At 39.6% G+C, this 25048-nt stretch overlaps 1 protein-coding gene across 2 annotated transcripts; it reads right to left on the bottom strand.

Annotated features, from left to right (window-relative positions):
* Window positions 1–1463: 1463 nt before the first annotated feature.
* Window positions 1464–24196, bottom strand: LOC147254188 (uncharacterized protein C14orf132). 2 transcript variants are annotated; one of them, XM_086215773.1, is made up of 3 exons: window positions 23962–24196; window positions 4070–6825; window positions 1464–2534 (listed from the first exon to the last, which is right to left on the bottom strand). In XM_086215773.1, exons 1-2 carry the CDS (start codon window positions 23989–23991, stop codon window positions 6607–6609), a joined length of 249 nt encoding a protein of 82 aa, XP_086071899.1. In that variant the 5' UTR covers window positions 23992–24196; the 3' UTR covers window positions 1464–2534; window positions 4070–6606. The 2 variants fall into 2 exon arrangements, 1 of the variants encoding a protein (XP_086071899.1); XR_015118122.1 differs by lacking the exons at window positions 1464–2534; window positions 23962–24196 and adding an exon at window positions 13002–13195 and having other exon boundaries at window positions 6679–6825.
* Between the last annotated feature and the right edge of the window lie 852 nt (window positions 24197–25048).

Here is a 25048-nt window from a genome sequence, read left to right as displayed (position 1 = left end):
AGATTTTTTTAAGCCCTTGTGTCAAACTGAATACCACGCTTTTGAAAAGTTCAGAGAAGATTTGAGATGTTTACGCCGTGCTCCTCGACTGCTCATATTCTGGCTTAAAAGTTCAAGAAGTTTTCCAAAAGAGATGATAGGCATTGCATCATCAGGTCAGGCAGCCCTGTCTTCAAGGCTGACGAGCGATATATGGCAACAATAATCTGGTTATCATTCACTGATGCCTTTATTTTTCCTGGCCTGACTTCTGATGCTAAATGTATTAAGTTGTTTCATAGCATGAAAATATTTCTTCCTCTGTCTCCTTACATACTTGAGGCGAGGCCATCATGGTGAGAGATCTTCACTATTTCCCAATGATGATCTTCTGTTTTGGGGAAAGTGAGATTAGTTCCAGTACAGTTTATCATCTCTGCAGGGTCAACAACAGTGACTCGATATCTGTTGTTTGGTGGAAAGGTTTCTTCCTCATCCTCATCCTCATCCTCCTCCTCATCTGCCTGGTCAAGTTAGCTTTAACTTCCCTGAATGTGCTGGTGGTGCCAAACTACATGTTTCAGGAAAAAAATAATTTATAATCCACCCCCCATTAAAAGTATTTCTGGATGTTTTCCTCACCCATATTTAGGGTCTAAGGACAGATGATTTTTCACCATGTACAGACTGCAAATCCCTATAAGACTGATTTATTTTAGGCTTTATTATTAAAATTTGATTGATCGACTGATTGAATGGCTCATAATGGAATTCAAGTAATAATGTAATTAAATGTATCGTGTAAAAATGAACATAAAAGAGCAGCATTACCACACGTGGTTTTGACTTTAAAAATACAGAATCACATGACGGATAGTGTTAAATTACACATCTAACATGTAAAAATATAATTTTGGTCACAGTTACTCAGAAAAATCTGAAGACAAGAATGGAGCAGCAGTTACTGTACTAGTATCTGTGTGATGTGTCTGAGGCTTCGCTGACTCATTCAGTTTTATGCATAGAAAACAACAGATGACTCATTTGTCAGGCCTGGCGTTTTGTTTTTTTTATCCATGGACCTAACATGGCATCATTAATCCCATCTTTATGGTTTAGTGGGTACATGAGGGATTATTCTATGCATTATCCCCCCCTACATAGCAATAGGTTGTTGTAGGGGGACTGTGTACAGAGGTGCTACATCACAACATCTGATTGCTGCTGTAAATGTAAATCTCTGAATTATAGAATTTATATTCAGTCAGAGTAAAACGAACAAAGAAAAATTCAGTCAGATAAAGTCATGTGATATCTCATTAACTGGTAGATATGAGATACTTCAGAGACAGTTCCTCCTCTGAGGTCTTGATGCACAGGGGATACACAAAATGTAACCTCTCCAACGTTCAGAGAAGCATCAGTGTGAACATCAACTCATGAACATAAGGTGACAGAGATACACAAGGAAACATCACGTGACAAATAACCATCTCACTATTTTAATTAAGTTGTATTACAGTAAATTCAGTGTGCTTCAATCATACAGTAGAAAGGTCCATCTTTACAAAATTCCCTTCCATGACAGGATGTAAATATACAAATGAAGAAATGCATAAAAATCTCTTAAGACTTACAAGGAGAAAGAAAGGAAACATATCAAAGGGTCTAGCATAAAATCCAAAGCTAAGCATATGAGCTAATGAATCAAAGCAGGTATTTTGTGTCACTGGAGTGAATCGTACAATGTTGATGATGTTTGCTTCATTTAGAAGGACAGTTGAGGGGAAAGGACAACTCTGCTAGTAACCATGCATGTCAGGTGAGGTACACCAACGTTGAGACTGTCCTGCTCCAGCAGGAACACATGGGGTTGTGTTACTGATGCAGCTGCGGAGCTTTACAGTCACGTTTGTTTATGCAGGTGTGTGTGGTTTGTAACAATACTTTGAACATCGTGGCTTTAGATGTCACAGCCTCTGGCCAACTATACTTGATCCTCCAATCCAGACATCTCAAACTATAAACAAATTAATCCCATGGTTGCTTGGTCACAAAGAAATTGCATTAAAGGTTGTGTTACAGTTTGAGATTTTCCCTTCAGCCACACTTTTTGCTCCTAAGAATTATTAAATTATTAATACATATGTACACTGGATTCAACCATCCAACATAATTTTCTTGTCTTTTTAACATCAACTGGCAGCATTATGTTTATGAATACAATTTACATTCTGCAGAGTTGCTCAGCAGATCAATCACTCCTCCTCCAATAAAAGTTGATACAGGATATTTCAATATGAGCTAAACTGCGTTTGGTGCTGCAACCAAATACAGACGTGTCCATCGCAGGCTGTTGTTACTTGTCCTCACTTGTGCGTCTTTTCCTCCTGTATTTATGCTGCAGTTTCTACATGCTCCCATGTAAGCCTTCATGTAGACTTGTAATCCAGGTTTATGGATCAGAACCAGGTCAGTGCATTCACACAGTTTCTCAGTGCATCGTCCATCTGTCACTCCAAGCCGCTGTAGCCAGTGTTTATAACAGTGGTGATCTGTATCGAGGTAGAAAACATGCATTCAATACAAATTTAGCAGACTCCTGTAGAAAAAAAGACAAGTTTAAAGGTTCAAAAATCACCAGCATGGTTTTATGGTCCAGCTTTTTTTCCAGCTCTTGCGGGTGCTATTTTTCACTCTAATTTCATGGTCGGATATATTTTCTAATTGCAAGTGAAGGAATCTTTATTTAGTCAATCATTAATTTTAATCCTTTGTGCACTGTCAATCAAACAGTATTGGTAATGTGATTTGTGAAATTAGCTTAATGTTAAGAAAATTAACTAAATATTGAAAATGTATCAGTTTGACAAGTGTTATCAAGTTGTCATTCAAGTTTTTACATTTGAACCCCATGTTTTAGAGAGTAGGAAATGGTTGTGACCTCAGAGTTTTTTTGTTTTTTTTGGGGGGGGGGGGGTCAAATTGTAGCACTGTGCACACATACCAAAGAACTTGAATCAAATTTAAAAAAAAATAAGATCCATACATCCTCGATAGAGTTTCCATTGTAACTCAATTGAGATTAAACAACTCAGGGCTGGTGTGTTCTCAGTGTCGGAGCAGCAGGGATGAACTCAGATCTGCTGTCATTTCAGTTTGCTGAATCATTGCGATTGTTATACTGCCATCTTGGGTTCATATGTTGGGTGGAGGTCTTTTTTACTTGCTGTATTTGAAGCACTGCATATCAGCTTTTTCTGCATGTGAAAGACCATTGAACTTTATGAGATGATACATTAATTTCTCAAATTAAAACAATTGCATTTACATTGTTATTTCAGTTAGTTTATTAATTAAACTACAGTAAAAACAGATGACAGTGTCTCAAACAAATGCTCTCAAGTTTGGTTGATGAGAATATTTGGGATTGAGAATATTTCATTGATTTGAGCTGAAATGGAATGATGCTTTGCACTATAGGAGTCACTACTTGTGTTGCTATGAATACCAGCAGGTTGGATTTGTCATTAGACGTCGCAGATACTTTGATTTATGCTCCAAAAATGTTCACAAATGTGGGTTCAACAGCACATTCTTTCAGTTATACATATACAGTACATATATAGTAATAAAGAGGCTTGAGTACTTGAGTATGTTTAAGTGGCCTTCTAACATTTTCAAATAATCAAAAATGTGATTTATGGGCTTTGAAAATGATTTGGAAACAAAGAAACATAACTATTCCAGTATGCACAAAATGAATAACAGTAAAAGATGTTTTTAACAGCAGTATTAATGTATATATCATTAGTATATGACAAAATAAACATTCAAGTAATGAACTAAAACTAAGATTTCAAGCAGAAAAGCCATTGGTGACTCATGTCTACTGACTCATTAGACATTATAACATTAATATATAGGAAGAGAGAAAAAATAGATAACCAGAGTGCATTGTAGCAAAGCACTAATTGGATATTTTATTTTGGCTCTGATCAATGACGGACCACTTGTGAGCGCATGTGACCTCCTGTGTGTGAGATTTTAATCTCCCTTGACAACATGATCAGCTGGTAATGTTTCTCACCTTCTGCCTGAGTTGAGTGACTATCGTTGCTGACAGGCGCCTGGAACTGGACTGAGATGTTACTCTTACTGCCTGGTTGCTAAGTTACAGTCTTCTTTGTAGAGTCCACTGGGACAGTTTAAACATGCTGAAGACACTCCAAGCTTGCACCAACTGTCTGCCGATTGGACCGTGAGGTGGAGGTGGAGGTGGTGTTGTAGCAGAGTGGACACCTGAGCCACAAATATACTGTCTGAAGCATAATTATTGTGAAGATGTGCTATGTTTTTGTGCCTCATGGCTCAGAGGGCTGCAGCAAAGGTCCTTGCACCCTCATTGTGGTTCAGATGAGCTCATTTTCTCCTTGATAATTATATTTTTTTAAATCTTAAAATGTAAGCGCTTCGACAGAAATATATCAAAGAGGATAGTGTAGGATAGTGTTATGAATGTGGTTCAGTTTTTTTTTTATTTATACCTTTCATTCTTCCTTCCACAATTTGAGGCTTTGATATGGAAGCTTGATGATAACTGCTATTAATACAAGTCAAATATGATTATGCCCCTTCTTTCCTATCCTCATCAGTTTAAGTTTACTGCCAGCAGCAATGAGAATAAGCACATCCTGCATCATTATCCTCCCCCTCTCTTCCCCCTCTTTCATCCCCTGTTTCACTCATTGCCACTATTTTCATCTCTGGTGACTAACAAATCCAGCTCATTTCATTTATGTCGCCTCCTCCTACGTCTCCGGACTAAAGTTGATCCTATTCTGTCTGCACACTCATCTTATAATGAATTTACATCAAATCCGCTCTAATAGCCGCCAAAGAGCGGCTTCCCTGTGGTACACTGGGCGAGAGAGAGGAAACGGAAGGAATGGAGAACAAGAGGAACATTCATTACAGCTCATTATTCTGCAGGGGACTGACAGGACAGTGACGCAGATCACACAGGCTGGATATCAACTGGGATGGGGACACACACATACATATGTAGAAACACACACTTGAGCAGCGGAAGACACTTGTTGCACAATCTAGTTTGAGTGATAAATAATGCATGGGAGTGTGTAGGTAAGTAGCTTGCAGAATTCCAAGAGTTTCCTCTTTTATTCATTATGGCTGCAGCCACAAGAGGGCCACGTTACGAGAACCTCAACCAATCTCCTCCTTGAGCAGGTATGCTGCTGCTGAGAGGAAAGAAGTGCAGTTTGAGTCCTCACTTTGTTAAATACTGTCTTTCTTTTTAAGTTTTTTCTCACTCTCTTTAAGCTTCCTTATGACTTGTATGTCTTCCTGTGACCTGATCTAGACTCCCACCCCTTCTGTCTCTGTATCAGCTTTATAACGCTAACACTCTCAGACTGATCTGAGTGCTACTGAAAGTGAGTGCTCTTTATAATGATGTATTTATCTTTATAATGAATAACCCTGATATCCTTGCATGAACCCCCCACCCCCACCCCCTCGCTTGTGAAATTTCAACAAATCACTGGTCTGTCATTTGTTTCCTGGGCCTCTGGGTTTTTGTCTCACTGCAAGACATAGTTGTCTACTTCAATTAACCTCTCCCCCCACGAGAACATTTTTTCCAGTATAGTAGCACACCTAGAGAGAAATATTAGGGAACCCCTGCAAAGTAGGACAAAAGTACAAAGGATCTGACCCTTGGAAGATTTATCTGATAGAACAGGCTGACGCTCAATGCTTTGAGCAAGGGTCAAAGGGGTCACTGGCTGTCACAGGATTAAAACCTCTGACCTCACTGAGCACTAAATCACACATGGCGTAAATCATGAACCGTGGATCTCTCTCGGGCTCCTGATCCCTCCAAGAGATCCGGCGATGATCTTGTCTAATCTTTGTGGTTCTGACACTGACCCCTGCTGCCTCCAGGGTGAAAGCATGACTGAAAGACTTACATAACACCAGCTTGACTTGCACAACCAAGTGACCATTGGCTGGTACAGTACTCATTCTCTTAAGGCCACAACCTTCTTGTTAGCCTTGAGTCCAAAACAAATATATGAATAAATTTTGCTCCAGGATTGATGCTCATTAAACCATTTTAATAATCTGCTCATATGAAGGTTAAAATAAATGTCACTGTGGCCTAGTTGGAGTCTTGAGACCTGCAAACAAGCTTAATTTGATTTTGTGGTGAATAGTTAACACGGACTTCCAGGTCACAAAGTGTTGGAAATGAAAAAGAGAAGCCTTTCAGTATTAAACTGAATATATATTATGGTGGCTCATGAAGCTAGAAAGGGTATTTGCTGCAGCCCAGACTGAACCCTGCCGAGACACCCAGGATTAGGCTCATAGCAGGACTGTAAATTTAAAAAAAAAAGTTATAACATTTTTATTGTCCAGTTAATCGAAATTGATGTTGAAGCATGAGTGGATATTTTGACTCCCATCTCATTGTTGAATCTCAAAATAAATTAAGGCTACTTTTTTAATCATGTCAGGAGGAAAATATATGAAGAGAGAGATAATGAGAAAAATGTCCTCCTCATTATCTGACAGCATCAGTGTTTTTAATCCCTTATCTTATCAGAAGGCACAGGCGCAAACCACTGCCACCACCACGATGTTGCCAATAGTTGCCAGCACAGCGATCCACAACCAGATTGTGTCGCTGGACACTTTCCCATCATCCTCTGTTTCAGAGGGTCGAGAGTAGCCGGCGTTGAGGTTGGAGGAAGACGTCTGCAAGGACGTGTTGCCGTTGTAGGGAGAATCCATGAAGGCCCCACTTACAGCTGGAAAATGCTATTAGAGAGGCAGAAGGAAGACAGAGAGAGAAATTCCAGTTTAAGTCATATTCAAAAAGGTTCTCTTGTAGGTCCGTAGAGGTCAGAAGAGAGATACACCATTCAGTTACTCCAATATGGAGAATTTATTGGATCATTAGTTATTACATTTACTCCCCTCCCTTGATGGTTTTACTTTCTGATGAATGGAGTAAAAAAAAATCAAGTAGCCTGAAAAAAAAAACTGTACAATGATCAGGATCTTGTGGTTGAACAATTACGAGTTCGGCTCCTGAGGTAAACCCCACAGCTGCGCCTGTTCTCAGGACTCCTGTACTGTACGGAGAAATCAGCATCTCACGGGGATTCATTCCCAATAGATAAAGTCTGACACATGCCACACAGTAATAGTAGCTGCCACAAACACACAAAGAATGAAGGAGAAAGACAAGTGAGGCAGAGAATGAATCACAGTTTTTGTCTCAGCTGGATGCGTGTGTGTCCCTTGGGGACCTTCCGTCACACCCAGTCTGACCGAGAGGAAGGAGACTTTTCTGTTTCTGATGGTTAAAAAAAACCTACATAAATTATCCATGTCCTCAGTAAAGGAAACACACACCTACACACACACAAACACAAGTACAACAAACCACTTTTTAGTTTAGTTGCTACAATTATTGCAGCTCTAAATTCTGAAGGTGTGACAGACTCTCAAGTCTGTTCTCAAGTGTGTATGAACAGACGCTACTGTAAACACATTCACTATAAAGACAGCATGACAAGCTCAGTGTCTCTGTTTCACACGCGCGCGCACACACATGCATACACACACGCACACACACACACACACAAACACACACACACACACTGCACAGCCAGTGCCACAAACAGACTGCTCAGTGGCCATTAATAATTCCAGTATTCACTCTAACAGCTGACGGGTTCAACCCAGTTTGACCTTTTGACTTGGGGGTGTTTAAGCATGTCGAAGTCCAAATTCCCTGAATGCTCCGCGGCACCATTTGTGCCGTGACTTTTGAAAGTAAAAGTCAAACTGGATGTTGCTTGGGGGGTAGCATGGTTCAGGAAGTAAAGCACCATTCTTGAGCATGATACTGAACTCCTAGTGGCTCCTGATGAGTAGGTCGGTGCCTTGGGTGGCAGCCTCCTCCATCAGCGTGTGACTGTGTGTGGATGAGGCAACACTGTAAAGCCCCTTGAGTGCCTTAAAGGTACAAAAGCGCTACATGGATTGAGTCAACTTACATTTTAACAGGGTGTTAAAAAGGGCTGCAGTTATTCTCATAATTTCATTACACAAGTTATATTACCACCTACAGTTTCAAGAATAAAATGATCATTTGTTTGATTGCAATCATATTCTCTGGTACAGACATAAGACACATAGCGAGCAGTGTCAGTTTATTGGTGGTGCTATAATCATGAGTTATGGAACTGTTTTTTTTTTTTTTTAATCGTCAACTTATATGACGCGCGCATATGAACATGCACCTAACTGCAGTGACACCTACTTACTTGATCCTTCTGCACAGTGTGTTCTGCAGATTTAAACATCAGCATTTATGCATTTATTCAGAAAATGTAATCATAATCGACACAGACAATAATAAATCAGCAGCCCACAATATAAATAAGAAAGGTCATTTCAATGGCAAATTAAAGTTCTAGAAATAGAAAAACAAAATTATTTATTACAAGGAATAAGTTGGCTTTTACTTCAAAAAGATGCAGAGTACTAATGTATTCCCATAGTATTCTTCAGTTGAAGAAAACAGAAGAGTTGCACAGTGGAGTCAAAACTAGATGTATGCAGATAAATACATTTATTTTATTCTGCTGATACCAGCTGAGTTCCACCCTGCGTGATTATAAATAGTCCCAGTGTTGCTCTTGTAAAACATGAAGTCTTAAATTCCCTTTGACCTCGAATGTTCTTCCTCATCTCTTCACTCCAACTCTGACTTCAGGGCAAAATGAAGCGCCTTTAAAGTGATGCAACTAAAAGGAAAGCAGTGTCCCGCTTGTTGTCTTTGAGCTTTGTACTCATGTAGCCATTGTTCTTGCATAGTTTGCATCTGACTTCAGGTTTTAGGATTTTGAGTTTGTGAAATTCCTCCCACAGTCACACCTATGTCTGATTCATTGCCAGTTACTGTGGCCACTAATTCAGGCTCATATCAGTACTCTTTGGTCTGTCTTTACATCAGGAATGGCTACAAACTTTAAGGACACACTTTGAGGACAAAAAGTACAAAGGTACAATAAAGCCAGCACTGCAGCTCTTGCAGGAAACTGCTCCTCAAAGAACGCTGGATGGGCAAAAAAAAACCTCTACCAAGGTCCATGTAATATTTCTTGAAAAATTTATGAAAATATCTGCCTCTAAATTTAATGCTCTGAGCGGTTTAGAGGAAATTGACCTTCTATAGTTATTGCATAATCTTGCTTTATAAAGATAGAAAACAACCAATAATCACTTTCGAATAAATTCCTGATGTCGTGTGGTAAATGCTACTGATGTGTAATCTGATTATTGTTACCATTCTGCGTCATTATTCATTTACATCTATCCCATCCTGTAACATAGCATAACACCAACAACCATCTTTTGTGTGTGTGTGTGTGTGTGTGTTCTTTCCTTCGCAGAAGATAGGAAAAAAAAGTCAGAGAGACTTTACAACGGTTAAGATACGGCAGCATAATTTATGAGAAAACTTTAAGAGCTTTCACATCAGCTGCTTATTATGTATATTTAATTAAAAGTGCCTCTGAGGATTTGTCTTGACGGAGGAAAAGGACAGGAACACAATATAGAAGCCAGATCTGATGTCATTTGGCTACTAAATGTATAAACCAATCAGGAACACCCCTGCATTAAATATGCAAATGCAAACTTTTTTTTTTTGTCATTAGAAGTTCTTTTCCTGGGCGCTAGTTCCCATTCTGCTGGTAAAACAACTCAGAAAGATCTTCTACTTACACAGAAGTATCAGTGAAATATTTCTTCACCATATGCGTGAAAACAAACTAACCACATAAAATGATGAGCTTGTTTTTAAAAGACGGACTTCTTACTGTGCTGCTGCTCTGCACGGTTGGATAAAATTGCACATTTAAGTGGGTCCCACTGTGCTCACTAATCTCACATTCTATAGTTCTGTGTTCACTTTTTAACTTTAAATCTGTCTGAAGAAAAGAAAGGAAAAAGAAGAAAAAGGAATATATATATTTTTTATCTATATTTATGGATTATCAAATCATTATTTCAGGATGCTGACAGTTTTACAATCTGAACACATCTATAGATTACTGAAAATTGAAATAATTAAAAAGAATAAAAGTAATGGAGATGTGTGTGCTGTTCATACTTCGATACTTCAAAAGTCACTTTATTCTCTTAAACCTACTACAACCTGTAAAATCTACTGTCCGCTACTCTAGTATAAGAAAAACATGTTGCAGGTATGCTTGTATTTAAGTGATTATTACAGTAAATTCCAAACTCTAAGCTAGTCACAATCTGCACATTGACAATAGTGAGTTTTAAATCAGGTTTGAATGGTAAAACAAAGCATATTCCAGAGATGTGAACATATAAACCACTTTCCCAAATAAAATGTTTTTTTACCACAGCATTATTTTTGCAAGGGTTACCTTCACTACATGCTAGGTTTAGTACTGCCCATCACAGTCATGACTGGCCTTCAGAACCATAAACAGCTCAGCGGGTTATTTTCTCTGGCAGAATGATATGCCACGTGTTTCCCCCGTGATGACACATACTACTGTCTTCCCAACAAAGCCGCAGCATCAATTTTCAGCAAATGGCTAAACTGACAAGTGACAAAAAACACCCTTATGACTCTTCTGTCAGAGGAAAAAGACAAGGCTGTATGAGGTCATCATAGACAACAACAATGTTAGCATTAGCCCTTTTTTCATCAAATGATAGTAAAGGTAGCCAGTATTTTTCCCCTTTAGACTTTAGACAACCAAGTCTGTGCCTTAGCGTGGCTGCTTTGTAACCATGTGAGGGTCCTGCCGATAGGGGCGTGTTGGTGACATACGCCATCAAGTGGCCATTACAACTATTTAATGGAAGGAAATCAGATGTAATCAATACATAGCAAGATAATCCATGAACACTAGACACTGACAAAGTAGACACCTATTCCATCCATGTATCCAGCATGTTCCATTTCAGCTGCAAGACCCAAAAATCCCAATTGTGCCCTAAATGCCTTCCAATTGTTTTAAACTAAACCTGAACTCAACCACAGCAGTGACCTGGATGAGGGACGCAAACAAATCTTTATATGTCATCAGCGTTGCAGCCAGCATGGCTTATAGGGTTTGTGCTTTGGTGATTTGGCATCAATTTGGAAAGTAAAAACAATCTTTTGCTGTAACTTTGGAGTGTATTTGTTGATGCACTTTTACTGTCTGAAATTTCATACAGTTTCTCACTTCGACTAAAAATCCAGGGTGGATGGAATTAACCGTTTAGGAGGTCAGAGGACACCCTGAGACGCAGTATCGGCGATGGTCTTTGATGAAGATACTGACGTATCGAACGAGCAGTTTGAACAGGACACATACACACACACACACACACACACACACACACACACACACACACACATACACATACACTCTTACATACAGGCTCACAGTGTATCAGCAAGCTGTACAGAGAAGCATTAATCTGTTCGTCCATGGGAAAGTTACATAAGAAAGTGTTTGTGCATTTTCACTGAATCTATTCCGTCTTTGTACTTATCAATCTTAGCAACCTTATCAAAATAGTCAACTTCTTACAGTGTTGTAGGAAGTATTAGATCATTCCAGCAAAAACTAACAAACACATTTATATTTTAAGGCCAATCATATTCTCTGAGTTAATTGTTTTTTTTTAATCTATGAAAGTAACAGAAAGTGATAGCAATGGCCGAGTTTGCGCAGTGTCCACTGTCATTTAAGACTATAAAACCATGAAAAAAATGGTCCATTTAATGTCAAAATTGTTGATGATGAATGTGCTATATCGATTTGAATAGGTATTCAAATTATTCAGCTTTAGTTCATCCAGCTCCTTCTGTGTACAGTGTACTGCCTGTAAATTGTGCACATTTTCACTTTTTGACTTTTCTAATGTTCAAATTAAGTTGAAATTCTGTAAATCACTTTAGTCTTTGACCAACATTTTATTGGCACATACCCGAAATTGTCATCATCTTTTTTTTGTGTGTGTGTTAAGTTACTGTATATTACACAAGTTTAATATTAACTCTGACATTGAAATGGTCAAAATGAACAAGATACCTTGTTGCTGCAACAAAATCAAAACAAAAGTTCTTGCTCCTCCTTCAGCGGTGCACCAACGGGGCAGAGTGACTGATAGCACAGTTGGTGTATCAGTCAACAAAAACAACAATAACCTATTAACCCAAAGGTGTTGAATATTATGTCCAGGTGGTTACAATATAAATCATTTAAGAAAACATTCACATTTCTGTTTTACCAAAAAAAAAAAAAAAAAGGGCACTGTACTCCTGGTGCTGATACTGAATCACAAGATCTTACTCCTCTTATTTGTATAAAATGCTGCTTTGATGCATCACAACAAGAATAAGTCGCGGAGTGGCATGAATTATATCAATATCAGTGCAGGTGAAGAGATCCGCCACTGCAGGTAGTTTTGATGAAACGCTAATAAGATTGGTGTCAGCCGGTTATCACAACAAACACGAGAACTCAAGTATCCATCCATCCATTTTCTATACTGCTTATCCGTTGAGGGTTGCGGGGGGTGGGGTGGGGGGGGTTGGAGGCTATCGTAGCCGACATTGGGCGAGAGGCGGGGTTCACCCTGGACGGGACACCAGTCCATCACAGAGGAACCCAGGTACTTCCTTGTAAATGGCTCTACTATTCAAGTTCAGGAGGTTACTCTAAAACAAAAGGTAAATTATTTAAACTATTGCATGTCATCAACTGGATATTTTAGTGTAATCGGTTGACAGTTTTATGCAAATAACAAACAGTTGACAAAGAGAGAAGACATATGTTTTCATAGTACTGGAAATTATTTATATATACAAATATTAATTGTACTATATTATACTGATATATAGATGATGGCGAGAAACTGAACAAGAAAGAGGAGAGTTGTACCTAGAGTAGGTCTGGTGTTCAGCGCTGTCGTCCTGTCCTCCACTCTGACTGAGACTGAGAGCACACTCTTCCTGACTGAGCAACCTCTCACTGTTACTAAGAGAGCTAGTGGGAGTGTAGAAGAGAGACAGACAGAGGGAGAGAGAGAGAGAGAGAGAGAGAGAGAGAAATTCCTCGCAGTAAAGCTGTAGAGATGTTTGGTAAGAGCATTTAATGAGGCAGATTTAGAGGACCTGTGTGTGTGTGTCTGTGTGTGTGTGTGTGTGTGTGTGTCTGTGTGTGTCTGTGTGTGTGTGTGTGTGTGTGTATGTGTATGCGTGTGTTTGCATGGGCATTAAAGACGTGGATCATATGGTGAATAAGTGTAGATGTAGAGACATGCAGAGGAGACACTAATACAGCCGGATTTTTCATCATGAAAAGTTTCATACGATACAAAACATGTTTTGTTAACATTATAAACAAGTTTTAAAATTGTGTCTCTTACTTTGGAAGTAAAGAGACTCATGTATGCATGCACTGTTGCCTCACAACACAAAGGTTCTGGTTCGAGTCCCGGCTCCAGCACAGGGTCTTTCTGTGTGTAGTCTGCATGTTCTCCCTGTTCCTGTGTGGGTTCTCTCTGGTACTCCAGCTTCCTCCCACAGTCAAAAGACATCAAGAGGGGACGAGGCTGATTGATACTCTAAATTGACTGTAGGTGTGACTGTGAGTGTGAATGGGTGTCTGTCAATATGTGTTGGCCCTGTGATGGACTGGAGACCTGTCCAGGGTGAACCCCGACACATACCGAAGGCTGCTGGGATAGGCTCCAGCCCCCCTGCGACCTGCAGTAGAAAATGTATGGATGGATAGATGGATGAAGACTCATGTAGATATTTTTTTCAGTTTTTACTTCTGCAGAGGTCATTTGGTCAAAGGCATGTGTTTGAATGTTTGCGTGATTTCTTAAAGTCTTTTGCACTTTGTATATAGTCTTTTCTGTCATTATGTGCATAGCCTTGTTCTCTGTTCATTCCCTGTTTATTGTTGTTGAGTGGAGCACTGTTACGAAAAGAATTTCCCTTGGTATTAAATATATATAATAGATAAATATAAATAAATAAAGTATTCTGATTCTGAATACTGAAGAAGAATGATCTTGAGACCATCATCTTGATTGTGTTCTTCTTCCAGGATCCACCAGTCCTTTTTACCATGAAGTAGTCGAAAACTTCCTATGTATAAATACAAAAGTCATATAGACATCCAAGTTGTATGTGCTTCTACAACTATTGATAGCATCCATGATAAACATAGGCATTAACCTTTCAACTGTGTCAGCAGAACCGTTCAAGATAATTTTCACTGAAGACAGGAAAAAACTAATATGTCATGTTGATCCAAATATATTTGTTGGGATTCCTGCATTATGATAAAGAATGTTTAAGAGGAATGCAGTGTACATGTGTCAGCTCAAAAACAAACCTCTTGTCCAGTCTTTATCAGTTGCTCTAAGCATCATTCTAAATACGAGTTGTACTTACTCACACTTTTTGTCTTATTAGCTGTTTTAAAATAGTGCGGAGCAGGCAGTCGGGAGGGTTATCAGAGGATAAACATGATGATATACTCAGTGACCCCATGGTGATGTGTTCGCTTACTACATCATGTCTCTACTCCCTTCAGCTATTCTTTTCCCACTTCCCCTCATCCTTCATTTCCCTCTGCTTCTCTCCAGATCCACAGCCTCACTGCCCCCCATGTCGCTCTCTCCTCCCTCCTATCACGTTCGTGCTCGTCACCTGTAAATTATTGATAGAACTCTTGCACTTTCTTACATCAGCTCTCGTCAAGAGATGGAAAATGAAATATCACTTCACTGATTGCAAATATTTCCGTCAGTTCAAAGGCGTATAGTAACTTATCAGTTGTGATTTACATCATGTTCAATTCCTTTATGCAGATAAACTGACAGCTGCATGTTGGACATTTGCAACCACAAATAAACACTGAATACAAATGAGTGAACATAATATAATGCACCATCTCACTTTCACAATGTGTGTTTTTAGTCTAAATTTCATTTGCTGGAAGGTGACATACTCTTGGAAGTGGTTGAGTGAGCATTGATCACTGATAATAACAAATGACATGTATCTTCTAGTGGGTGGAGTTTGTTATAGTGATAATCCACCCTTTTATTGGACTGAAATACTCATTGCATGCCATTTCTGATCAAATCAATCACACTTCAAATGCTTTTTAGTGCTTACATCAGCGCATAACAAGGAGACACGAGACCTCCTTTGATTCCATCATGTTTGCCAGATGCATCCTGCCAACACTCTATCCATATTGTCATCCTGATGTCATGCCTGATCGGTCGGGACATCCTGAAATAGCGTGCAGCGCTGCAGGGCTCACAGGATTAAAGACAAACATATACAGCTTCCATCCTCAAAATCTCTGACAAAGAGAATCATTGCTGCATGACGTACCCAGCACACAACATAACTTTTCTGTATAATAAGTGGGCATATGCGTCGGCTTCCGGTGCCCATCTGTGAGTGTGTGTCCTTTGGGGGTTGAAGGGGGGAAGTGCATGTGCGTAGTCTTTGTTTGTGTGTGTAATTGCATCTAATTGTGTATGTCTACTGTATATGCACAGGTGCATACATTGCTTATGCATATAAGTGTGGGTGTATGTGTTTGTGCATGCATGTGTGTGTCCAGGAAAGTGATGGTTTCCAAAGTTATATAATATTCTTCTAAGTTAAGAGATACAGAAACTGCCTCTGGTGATCTCACACACACACACGCACGCACGCACACACACACACACACACACACACACAGTCAGCTTGAATTGAGGCGCACACACATGCTGCAGGAACGCATACTCATCAATCACTGGAAGTACAAGAATACTTACAAAACTGGACTGGAGGCTTGGGGTTATTTAAAATGTAGAGAATTTGAGCGGAATAACGGAATTTGGGGTGAAGAAAACAAACTCTCCCATAATTAATTAAGGAGGGGGAGGAGCAAAAGGGGCCAGAACTCATCATTTGTGTTTGTAATGGTATATTCCTTTACATGGAGTTTACTCTTGGGTCAGGTGAGACAAATATTACTCTCTCACACACGAAACAGAAGGTTAACATTTACGTTTCAAATTTAAAGTTGTACAGTTTTTATTTCTATCTCTAGAACTTTGTCATCATGTGTAACCACTGTAATAAAAACAGGGATGAAACAGAAAAAAAGAGGACAGAAGAGAAAGAAGTGAAGGGGTGAATAAACAGCCTACAGCAGCCAGCTGTTCCTCTTCCAGCTAAAACATCTGTCATAGAGATAAAGAGGCAGAGAGAGACATAAAGAGAAACTAAGGGTATGGACAGGTCAAGAGAGAGATAACACTGAAAATACTGTAAGAAGTTCTCTTTCCTGCTCGGCTAATTGTTCTAGCCAGTAGATGAGGGTTTTGGGTAGCAGATTTTGCAGTGACAGCACAAGTCAATTTGTGATCCCTAAGACTGACAACAGAATGTTATTTTAGTAAGATATATATGAATAACTTGTTTGTTCTCCTCTGAGAACATTTGGATTAGTAGAACACATAGAGTTTTCATATGTGCTTGCAGCTTTGTGAGCCTGCACATAGAAGTCCGGCGCTACTTTGCCAAATCAGAGGGGTCAATTTGTTTGATTGATTTAGCTCATAAAGAGGTGGTTCAGCTGAGAACAACATCTTCATGAGCTCAAAACACCTATTTGTGATATCTTAAACAGCAGAAGAAAAAAAAACAAACACTTGTTTGGACGAAGTGTCGCTTGTCGCCTGACGTCACCTTGAAAATGACACCAGTCGTGCTTTATGTCCATCTAATACCTGATATATTTGAGATCATCTGAATGTGATGATGTGATGTAAAGTCTGGTTTGAGTCACTCTTGGTGAGTCTGCTGCTTCAGCAACAGGCAAGCAAGGACAAAACTCTGCCCAGTCTCAAGTGAACATAGTACATTTTCTTTTCTCATTTATCTAAGTGTGTAATTTCACTTTGAATTATTTAAATTATCTGCTCATTGCTGCTGCCTGATTTCAGGCTTGCATCAGAATGCATCTGAAACACTCATTGGATGATAGATGAAGCATTAAAAAAAGCAGTCCGTATTTTTAAGATGTCTTACGAGGTCTCCAATTAGTTGGTCTTGATTTTGGATAAAAGCAAATTTGATTGACATCCTTTGCATAACTGTTAGGTTTTAATGTGGAAAAAATAGACACCAAACAAAATACAACCAAAATCACAGACACAGCTGAAATTTATCTCCATAATTTCCAAGTTATTGAGCTGTGTGATTAAAAGAAAAATACTGCTGCACTGAATATGTCCCGGGGGGCGTGGGTTGACGGAATTCATGGAGAATGAAGAATAGGGGGAGCAAGAATAACAGAGAGAATGAGACAAGAGAGTCAGCAAAAGGATGAGACGGAGAGAGAAAGAGGGAGAGAAAGCAAGAGAGGGGTGTCCAGTCTGGAGGTTATGGTGAGTGAAAAGAGAGAGAGAGAAAGAGAGAGTCTTGTCCTCCATGGCTGATTGAACTTTCACTCAGTTTGGCTGCAGGCACCACAGCTTAACAGACGAGCAATGAACAGCATTCACTGACATCATTAAGTGATGTCCAGCTTTCATAAGACTGCAGCGCATACACAGTGCAAAAGTGTGAATGTTTTCACATGTTCAGACGCACACACTGACATATAATTCAAACACACTGGGACAACCTTAGCAAGTACAGACAACAATCTCATGAAATTCTGTGAAAAAGCTACGCAAGCTCTGCACAACTGTACATATAATCATCGACCCCAGTACATTACATTGTGTGGGAAAAGAAAATGGCAAACCATCTCTTCAACTGTCAACTATAATGGGAGAGAATTGGTTGTGCTACCTTTTAAAACAAATGCAAATGTGTTCAAATGTCACTGAAAAGTAATTTCCTATAAATAGTCCTGAAACAGCTAAAGCACTCAACTCATTTCAAGCACCTCAGTGTACAAACAAAAAAACAACAGGCAAGCAGATATGCATGCAAAGACCACACGCAAACACATGCGCGCACGCACACACACACGCACTCAGTGCACCCCATACACCCTGCTGTTCTGATCGTTCAGTCTGTACTGTACATTTTCAAGCTCATGCTCTGTTAAGCCCCATTTAATTAACGCTGTGCTCCAGTGAGCAGACGTAGCAGCCCTATTACTGCTGCATGCACTGAGACGTGATGTCATGAAACCTGGCTTCTTCTAGTTCCCACCTACGGCACCCACGCCTCCTTCCGTTATACTTGAGAAGAGAGTGAGTCAGGATTTTAAACTAAATGCATGCTGATATCATTGAATATTCCCTAAACTGAACAAAAAAGCTAAGACGTTGATTCAAAGCCCACCAGAATTTTGTTAGCGATTTTACATGGGAAGTTCAGGTTATTTGAGTTCCTCTTCATCATTAGATAATTAATTAGACTTTGAAATACGTTTCCATAATCATGAAATGCAGAGGCCACCTACTCATCAAATGATTTCAACCAGATCAATTGAACTATAGGAGTGAAAACTAAATTCCTGGTTATATTCTGCAGCATATCAACATCTAGTTTTACCCAGATTAGTATTTTTTGCTAAAAAAAACAAAACACTGTTTTCAGCTCTGCCATCAGCTCAGAGCACCAACAAGACCATGAAATGTCATCTGTCTTTTTTTTCAACAAAAACGTCATATTTGAAACCATTCATGGCATTTCAGAAGAATTTCAAAATTTCAGAAAAAGTGCACAGTTGCATTTGACCTCAAAGATAGTGTGATAATGGAAGAAAATACTTTAAAATAGTTACTTTTGTGATGATTTTGTTTTCCCTGGTATAAAAGGAGGAATAGGGATAATTAAAACATCAACATCAGCTACCAGAAAAAAATATTTTACATTATCACACAGTTTCACAGTTTGTGGATCCGTAGAATTTTATACTTTACTCGTACATTGCACACAGTTCATTTAAAATGTTCCCTTTCTTTGCAAATTCATGTTGGTATGTGAGGTAAACACTCTCCCAGGCTGTGTCGAGCCACATTATCATGTAAAATAACTGATACATTCTGTGACAGGGAGATTATCCTAATCCCCCAACATAAAGAAAACAAAACATTCTGACATAGCAACAGAGATAATACTACATTGCAAAGGTGTTCTAGAGAATGAGAGAATTGCATTTAAAATTCTAGGCTTAACTTATGTGATTAAATGCGCTCTACCGGTAAGCTTCAAACACACTTTTATGTAATGGTGTTGCAGGCTGGTCTGGATCTTGGCATGAAACACCAGGAGGGAAATTTTTACCATGAGGGGAAATCTACAACACAGAAACATAGCAGATAAAAGAAAGCAGTTCTAGTCAATGGTAATCAATCAATTTTAGCCCCTGCACGAATTACAGCTCACAAGTGAACTCACAGGTGTAATTTAAGAATGGAAACGCGTTTCCTTTCATAAAGGTTAGTGGTGAAATCCCTTTGATGGCTCCCACTAAGCATAGGGGAACAGAAACTGGGTCACAAATGTTACCAGCTTGTCCTCCTGAGAAGAACAAATAGGTAGGTGGCGATACTAGTGATAAAATCTGTACATTACATGGTGACAAATGCCATCTAGTGGCTGTTGTAATTATGAACGCACTAGTCACACAAGATGTCAGTGAAAAAGGGAAGAAAATCTGAATACAGAGGTGGAGGGAGCGGTGGATATATTCAGCTGCACCACGGGAGACTCCTGTTCAATACCGCTGACTGCTTTGACGGTTTGACAGGATATTTGGATACCATAGGTCGCTGACAGGGAATGGATTCTGTTCAGCTGCAGTGGGGAACCCACTGTGGATTTTGTGTTACCTGTGATGACCATTTTTGTCAAAATACTGCACATTTGAACCCTTACCATGTGTTTTTGTGGCTAAAACTAATCAAACTGTGGTAAAAAATAATTGTATAGGAGGTTCAGAACAAATGACTCATTTAGCTGTATGGGTTGGAGGACTTCTTGAATGTTCCATAGGTTGGCAGAAGATGTCAGGATAAATACATGGAATTAATACAAACATAATACAAAATAATATGTGTTTGCTGTGTCACATCAAACTTCCTGGTGGATAAATGTCCCTGTTGCACTTGTCTACAAAGGTATTTATTCTACATGAGAACATTTTATAGTTTTTGACTCTCCAAAGTAAAGATGTTCCTTTTCAGAACAAACTTAAAATCATTGCCAACCTGATGACATCAGCATGCACTGTCATCAAGAAATGCATGAAGCTACTTGTCCTCTAACTCTTTGTATCATTGGACTCCAAATAAGTCAAACCTCTCTACAATCTCATGATGATCCCTGAAGGTGACGTGTGGGTTGACCATCAACATACTTACATAACAAAAATGTGATTGTGTCCACCCACATGTGCGTGTCTGACATGTTTGTATCCGTCTAATCTGTCATGCCACCCCTCCTGAATGAATAAAGCATCGCCAGGCTGATATTATGCGTGCTGTGAGTGACTCACTCGGCTGTATGCTTAATGTGTTCAGCAGCGTCATATCCTCAGGTTATCTCTAGAGGTTACCTCAGCTCCCTGTGTGTTCAAATAATAATAAGCACAATGACGATGCTTCCTCATTTTTCCATTTAGGAACTCTTAGTGGAGGTAAAGACAATGCAGATGTCCCATCCTGCACCTCACCTGTGGCAAGTATTAGCCTAACTCTTCTTTAATGTGACTGTGAGCAACGCCCAATAGTAAACGAGGAAGTAGAGGCAAAGGTCCAAAAAGTGAAGTGCGCACAGAGAAGAAAGAACTCCTGTACATTTACATTCTGTTTGGACTCCAGTATGATTTCACATGGTTTTGAATTGCTCCCTGCTTGTGCCCCTGATACTCCAGTGCATGGTGGGGCATATGCATAAAGCAAATAAGATGTCCACTCACTTTAAGCTCAAGAATAGATGTTTGGGTTGGGGGAAACATATTCAAACATCCCTCCTTCAGGGGGAAAATATCCCCAGCTCCCAGGAGAATATTTAATGCTGCTTAGACTGCATGAAGTTGCATTAAATCAATATTTACAAAATAATGTGTAATGGCAGAGGTGACAAGCTGACAGAGGACTCTTACATCCACCAAGGTGAACTTTCAGCCCCTGGAACCTTCTTGCTCAGCCCCTTAATAAAGCTGGAACCAGCGATGAGATGACCCCCACATCCCTGCGCATGTTGGAGTGTGTCGGTGTTCTGTAGAGTGAGAGGTAGGTGACAAATCGGCAGCATTTTGATTTTGCATGAGGGATGAGACTCATGTGTGCGCTGTGGTGCAAATATCACTTTCTGTATCCATTCAGTGGAGCTACAGAAGCCACACTTACGATATATTATGTTGTTTTATCACGTGATTTACTGGGGGGACGCGTCAAAATGCAAACAAAATTGCCAGTTCAGATGTCCATTTACTGGTTGATGATTTGCCAAACACGTCACACTGAACCACATCAACAGAAATCCCTCATTAATATGATTTTTGCAACCTAGATATATGAAATACTCTTACTTTCTCTCTCAGTGCCAAATGAGGAACTCCTGATGGATCAGTTCTGCTGTCTGTGCCAACGAGATGCCCCCGTGAAGTCCCTGATAAAGCCGATGGTAATCTGACCCAACCCTCCATCACACACACTTTGATAGACATGATCTGATAAAGACCAATCTAACTGTCACTCCCAGAAAAAAAGGACATTTGAGGTCAAGACAAAGACAACTCAGTCGTCAACACAGGGACAACCAAAAAGCCTCGTGGGATGATGTTCAAGGACACGTCATCAGGGACAGAAGCTCCAGAACATGAATCAGAACAGCTGAATTACAATTAATAACACAAAGATATTTCATATTTTTTGATAAGGCAGCGCACTGAGATGACTCTGATATATAAATGTGTGTACAGATGTTGCATGGCATTATGGATTCATTTACCTCCATCAGCAGGTCTGTTATCAATGTCTGTGACCCTACGGCCCTGCAGGGGCAACAACCGCCAGCTTTTTATCAACTTTGGGAAGAAAAGTTTAGGAGATGCATGATTTTAGACTGTCGGCTTCACAGTGTTTAGGGACAGCGTGATTAAGAACCACACATCGAGCACACCTGATTAACTATCTCAGAGCAGATGGCTATCAGAGGAGGCCTTCCATCAAACTCCTTCGGTTGGACCTGATTCACCTCCAGTGCTGTGAGAATTAAAGTGAAGTACGACTGAATCCAGAAAAGAGAAAACTGGATTCTGCTTTTTTTGTGCATGAATATTCAGAGGTACATTTCTCTGAGGTTGTGTGACAGAGCTCTGAGAACACTGCAAGATGGTGCCATTATTGTTGTGTGGCTGTGCAGTTACACACACGCAGTGTGGTTACCTAATTACCTTTGAGCATATGGTTATCATTGGAGAATTTCCATCAGATCTCCACAGCTGGAGAAGGAACACTCCAGGACATAAGCACCTCATTTGCACAGAGGGATTGCTGCATGTGACATTGCTATGAAACTTCTTCTTTTATGACATTTAATGTCATTGCTGATGTAACTTGGTATCATTAAATGTTTGTATGTTAATGATTTTAATGATTTTCACACAAGGAAAGGTTTTCTTCAGATGCCACCAGCAGATGGCGTAATTTCACACATGATCAGGTAACTACCAGCATGACAGCAGGGTGGGATATATCTGGATTTCTGGGCCAAATGGGGTCAAGAGCAGTGGAAAGATGTCATTTTTTTCACTGAAAACACTTTTATTTTTATTCATTTTCATTGTTTACCATCTTGTGTTCAGCTTTACATCAATAAAAAAAACAACAACCTTAAAGTCAAGTGGAACATTTTCAATAACCACAAATTGAAAAATGAACGATTAGATAGTGGTTTCATTAAAATAATATGACACCAGTCCTCTCTAATGGAAATACTGTGAACAATTGGCTGGTTTAACTTAAGACATAAGATAAATGGGCGTAACCACAGCACATTATATTATCTGATTGGAAAGGGGGATATTTCTTAATGCTTTTTCCAACATATGTATGGAGCATTCATGTTGCAATGATTCAATGTAGCAAAAAGTGCATGCAGTAAAAGCAGGACTATCTTGTGCTTGCCCTTAAAAGCTACAGTAATTACTGTCAAAAGCCTGCACCTCACCAAGTAACATAAAGCTTTGCCCTCAGGCTACTTAAAGCTTAGCATCATAGGTCAGAAGACACAGCGAGGGAAAAAGAGCAGCTAGAAAAGGGGGCAAGTAAACCAGAGCACTGAAAGAGCGTACTGCAGTGATGAGAGGAAACAAACACCATCAATGTGTCACTATCACCAGATAATCCCTTCACGTGCTTCCTTTCTTATGGATATCTTCCCTCTATTCGATGAAACATAAGTGTTTTAATGTCTACATCATGTTTTTAGCTGAAATAATCAAAAGCTGTGTCTTAAAAAGCCCACCGTGCGTTCTAGTGACTCAGTTATTTGAATAAAGTGAGAGCTCCTGCTTGCGTGTCTCCTTTTGGAGAAACTATTTGAGTCATCCGTGTGTACTCAATGACCTCACATGTAGAACCGTATTATGTGCAAACATGTCTGAAGAGCATGAACATCTCAAATGACTCCATCTACACAAACTGACAGGTGATTAGTCTGATTACCAGCCTTTACCTGACTTTGTCACTAAACTACAAGCACATCTGAGAGAACTCTTAAGAAGTCAATGTAAAAGAAAAAGGGAAAACACAAATCACTTCCTCAGACAAAATATCTCCTACATAGAAGTCTCACACACAAAGTAAGAACTCCAGTGGATAAACCCATCTCCTCGTCCTTACCTGCGCTGCCATCAGTGATAGCTCCATCATTCCTGGATCGATGGTCGCCAGCCTGAGTGTGAACGCAGACACGAGCTTAGCTGGAAAAGTAAGATGGCAAAGGATGAGAGAAGGGAGTAGGAAGCTATGCTGAGCTGGATGAGTGCAGTTGTGGATATGCTACATAATGACACAATAAATGCTCTTCATGCTCCATGGAAGAGTTCATCCATTCAGCAACCACACACACCCTCTCTCTCTCTCTCTCTCTCTTGCTCTGTATGGGTGTGTATATTCCCAAGGTTTTTGCACATAACCCTCCCGACATCTTCCGGCCATCACTTTCTTTTGGGTTAACGTTCAAGAATACAAGAAACCAAAAGGTTGATTCTTGAATTATTCATCTGCTTTTGAAAATGTGCATTTTTTTTCCATCTTCCTGTCTCATAACTCCATGTTGAATTAAGGAGAATGGATATGGTAGTGCTCCCAGTGTTTTATAGAGGATAGAAGAAACAGGAGCATTTAGGAGTAAAGGTTGTGAAACTGTTCTTCTGTACAGATTTTTCAACTCTGTAATAAAAAGTGACTTCATAACCACGTGTATACAGGGATGTTCTCGAGACCTAGCATAATGTTGTCTAAAGATTCTGTAAAGGTGACATGGCCTGAATCTTTACAGCCTCGTTTGATGAGGCCAGTGTTCCGATTTAGTTGTTTTACAGTCACATTCAACGTTATGCAGAGGATTTTTCGGATGTAAGTCAAAATTTAATGTATGTTTCTCATATGAAAATATTCTAAAGCGAAAACGTTCACCAGCTAGAAATTGAATGTTCTGAGAACGGGGCTAGTTTTTTTTTTTTGTTCCGTATAGCTTCTTGCGTCCCCGCTCCAGATTAGGTAATATTGCACAAACTTTCTACAGGAGACCTAAAGAGAACATTCCATATATGTTTCCCATAAAATACTCCCAAAACATTCCCTCAACATCCTGATTGTTCCCTGAAAAGCCGCATCATAACCATTCCAGAATGATCCCAAATTGCTCCAAGTTCTCTGCATCTTTTACACTGGCGGGGACGTTCTGGGAACATTCTAGGAACGT

This window comes from Aulostomus chinensis, chromosome 10 (genome assembly GCF_037954235.1).
Source record: "Aulostomus chinensis isolate RoL2024-O1b breed Wild chromosome 10, RoL_Achi_v1.0, whole genome shotgun sequence".
NCBI lineage: Eukaryota > Metazoa > Chordata > Actinopteri > Syngnathiformes > Aulostomidae > Aulostomus > Aulostomus chinensis.
Note: the sequence above shows the minus strand (reverse complement) of the source record. Positions and strands in the feature narration are given on the sequence as shown.

Bases quoted from the DNA above. Each gene is read 5' to 3' on its own strand.
- LOC147254188 (XM_086215773.1), bottom strand. From the start codon at position 23,991: ATGATGGAGCTATCACTGATGGCAGCGCAG. The intron at 6,826-23,961 runs GTAAGGACGAGG...CCTCTCTAATAG, and splicing joins TATCACTGATGGCAGCGCAG to CATTTTCCAGCTGTAAGTGG.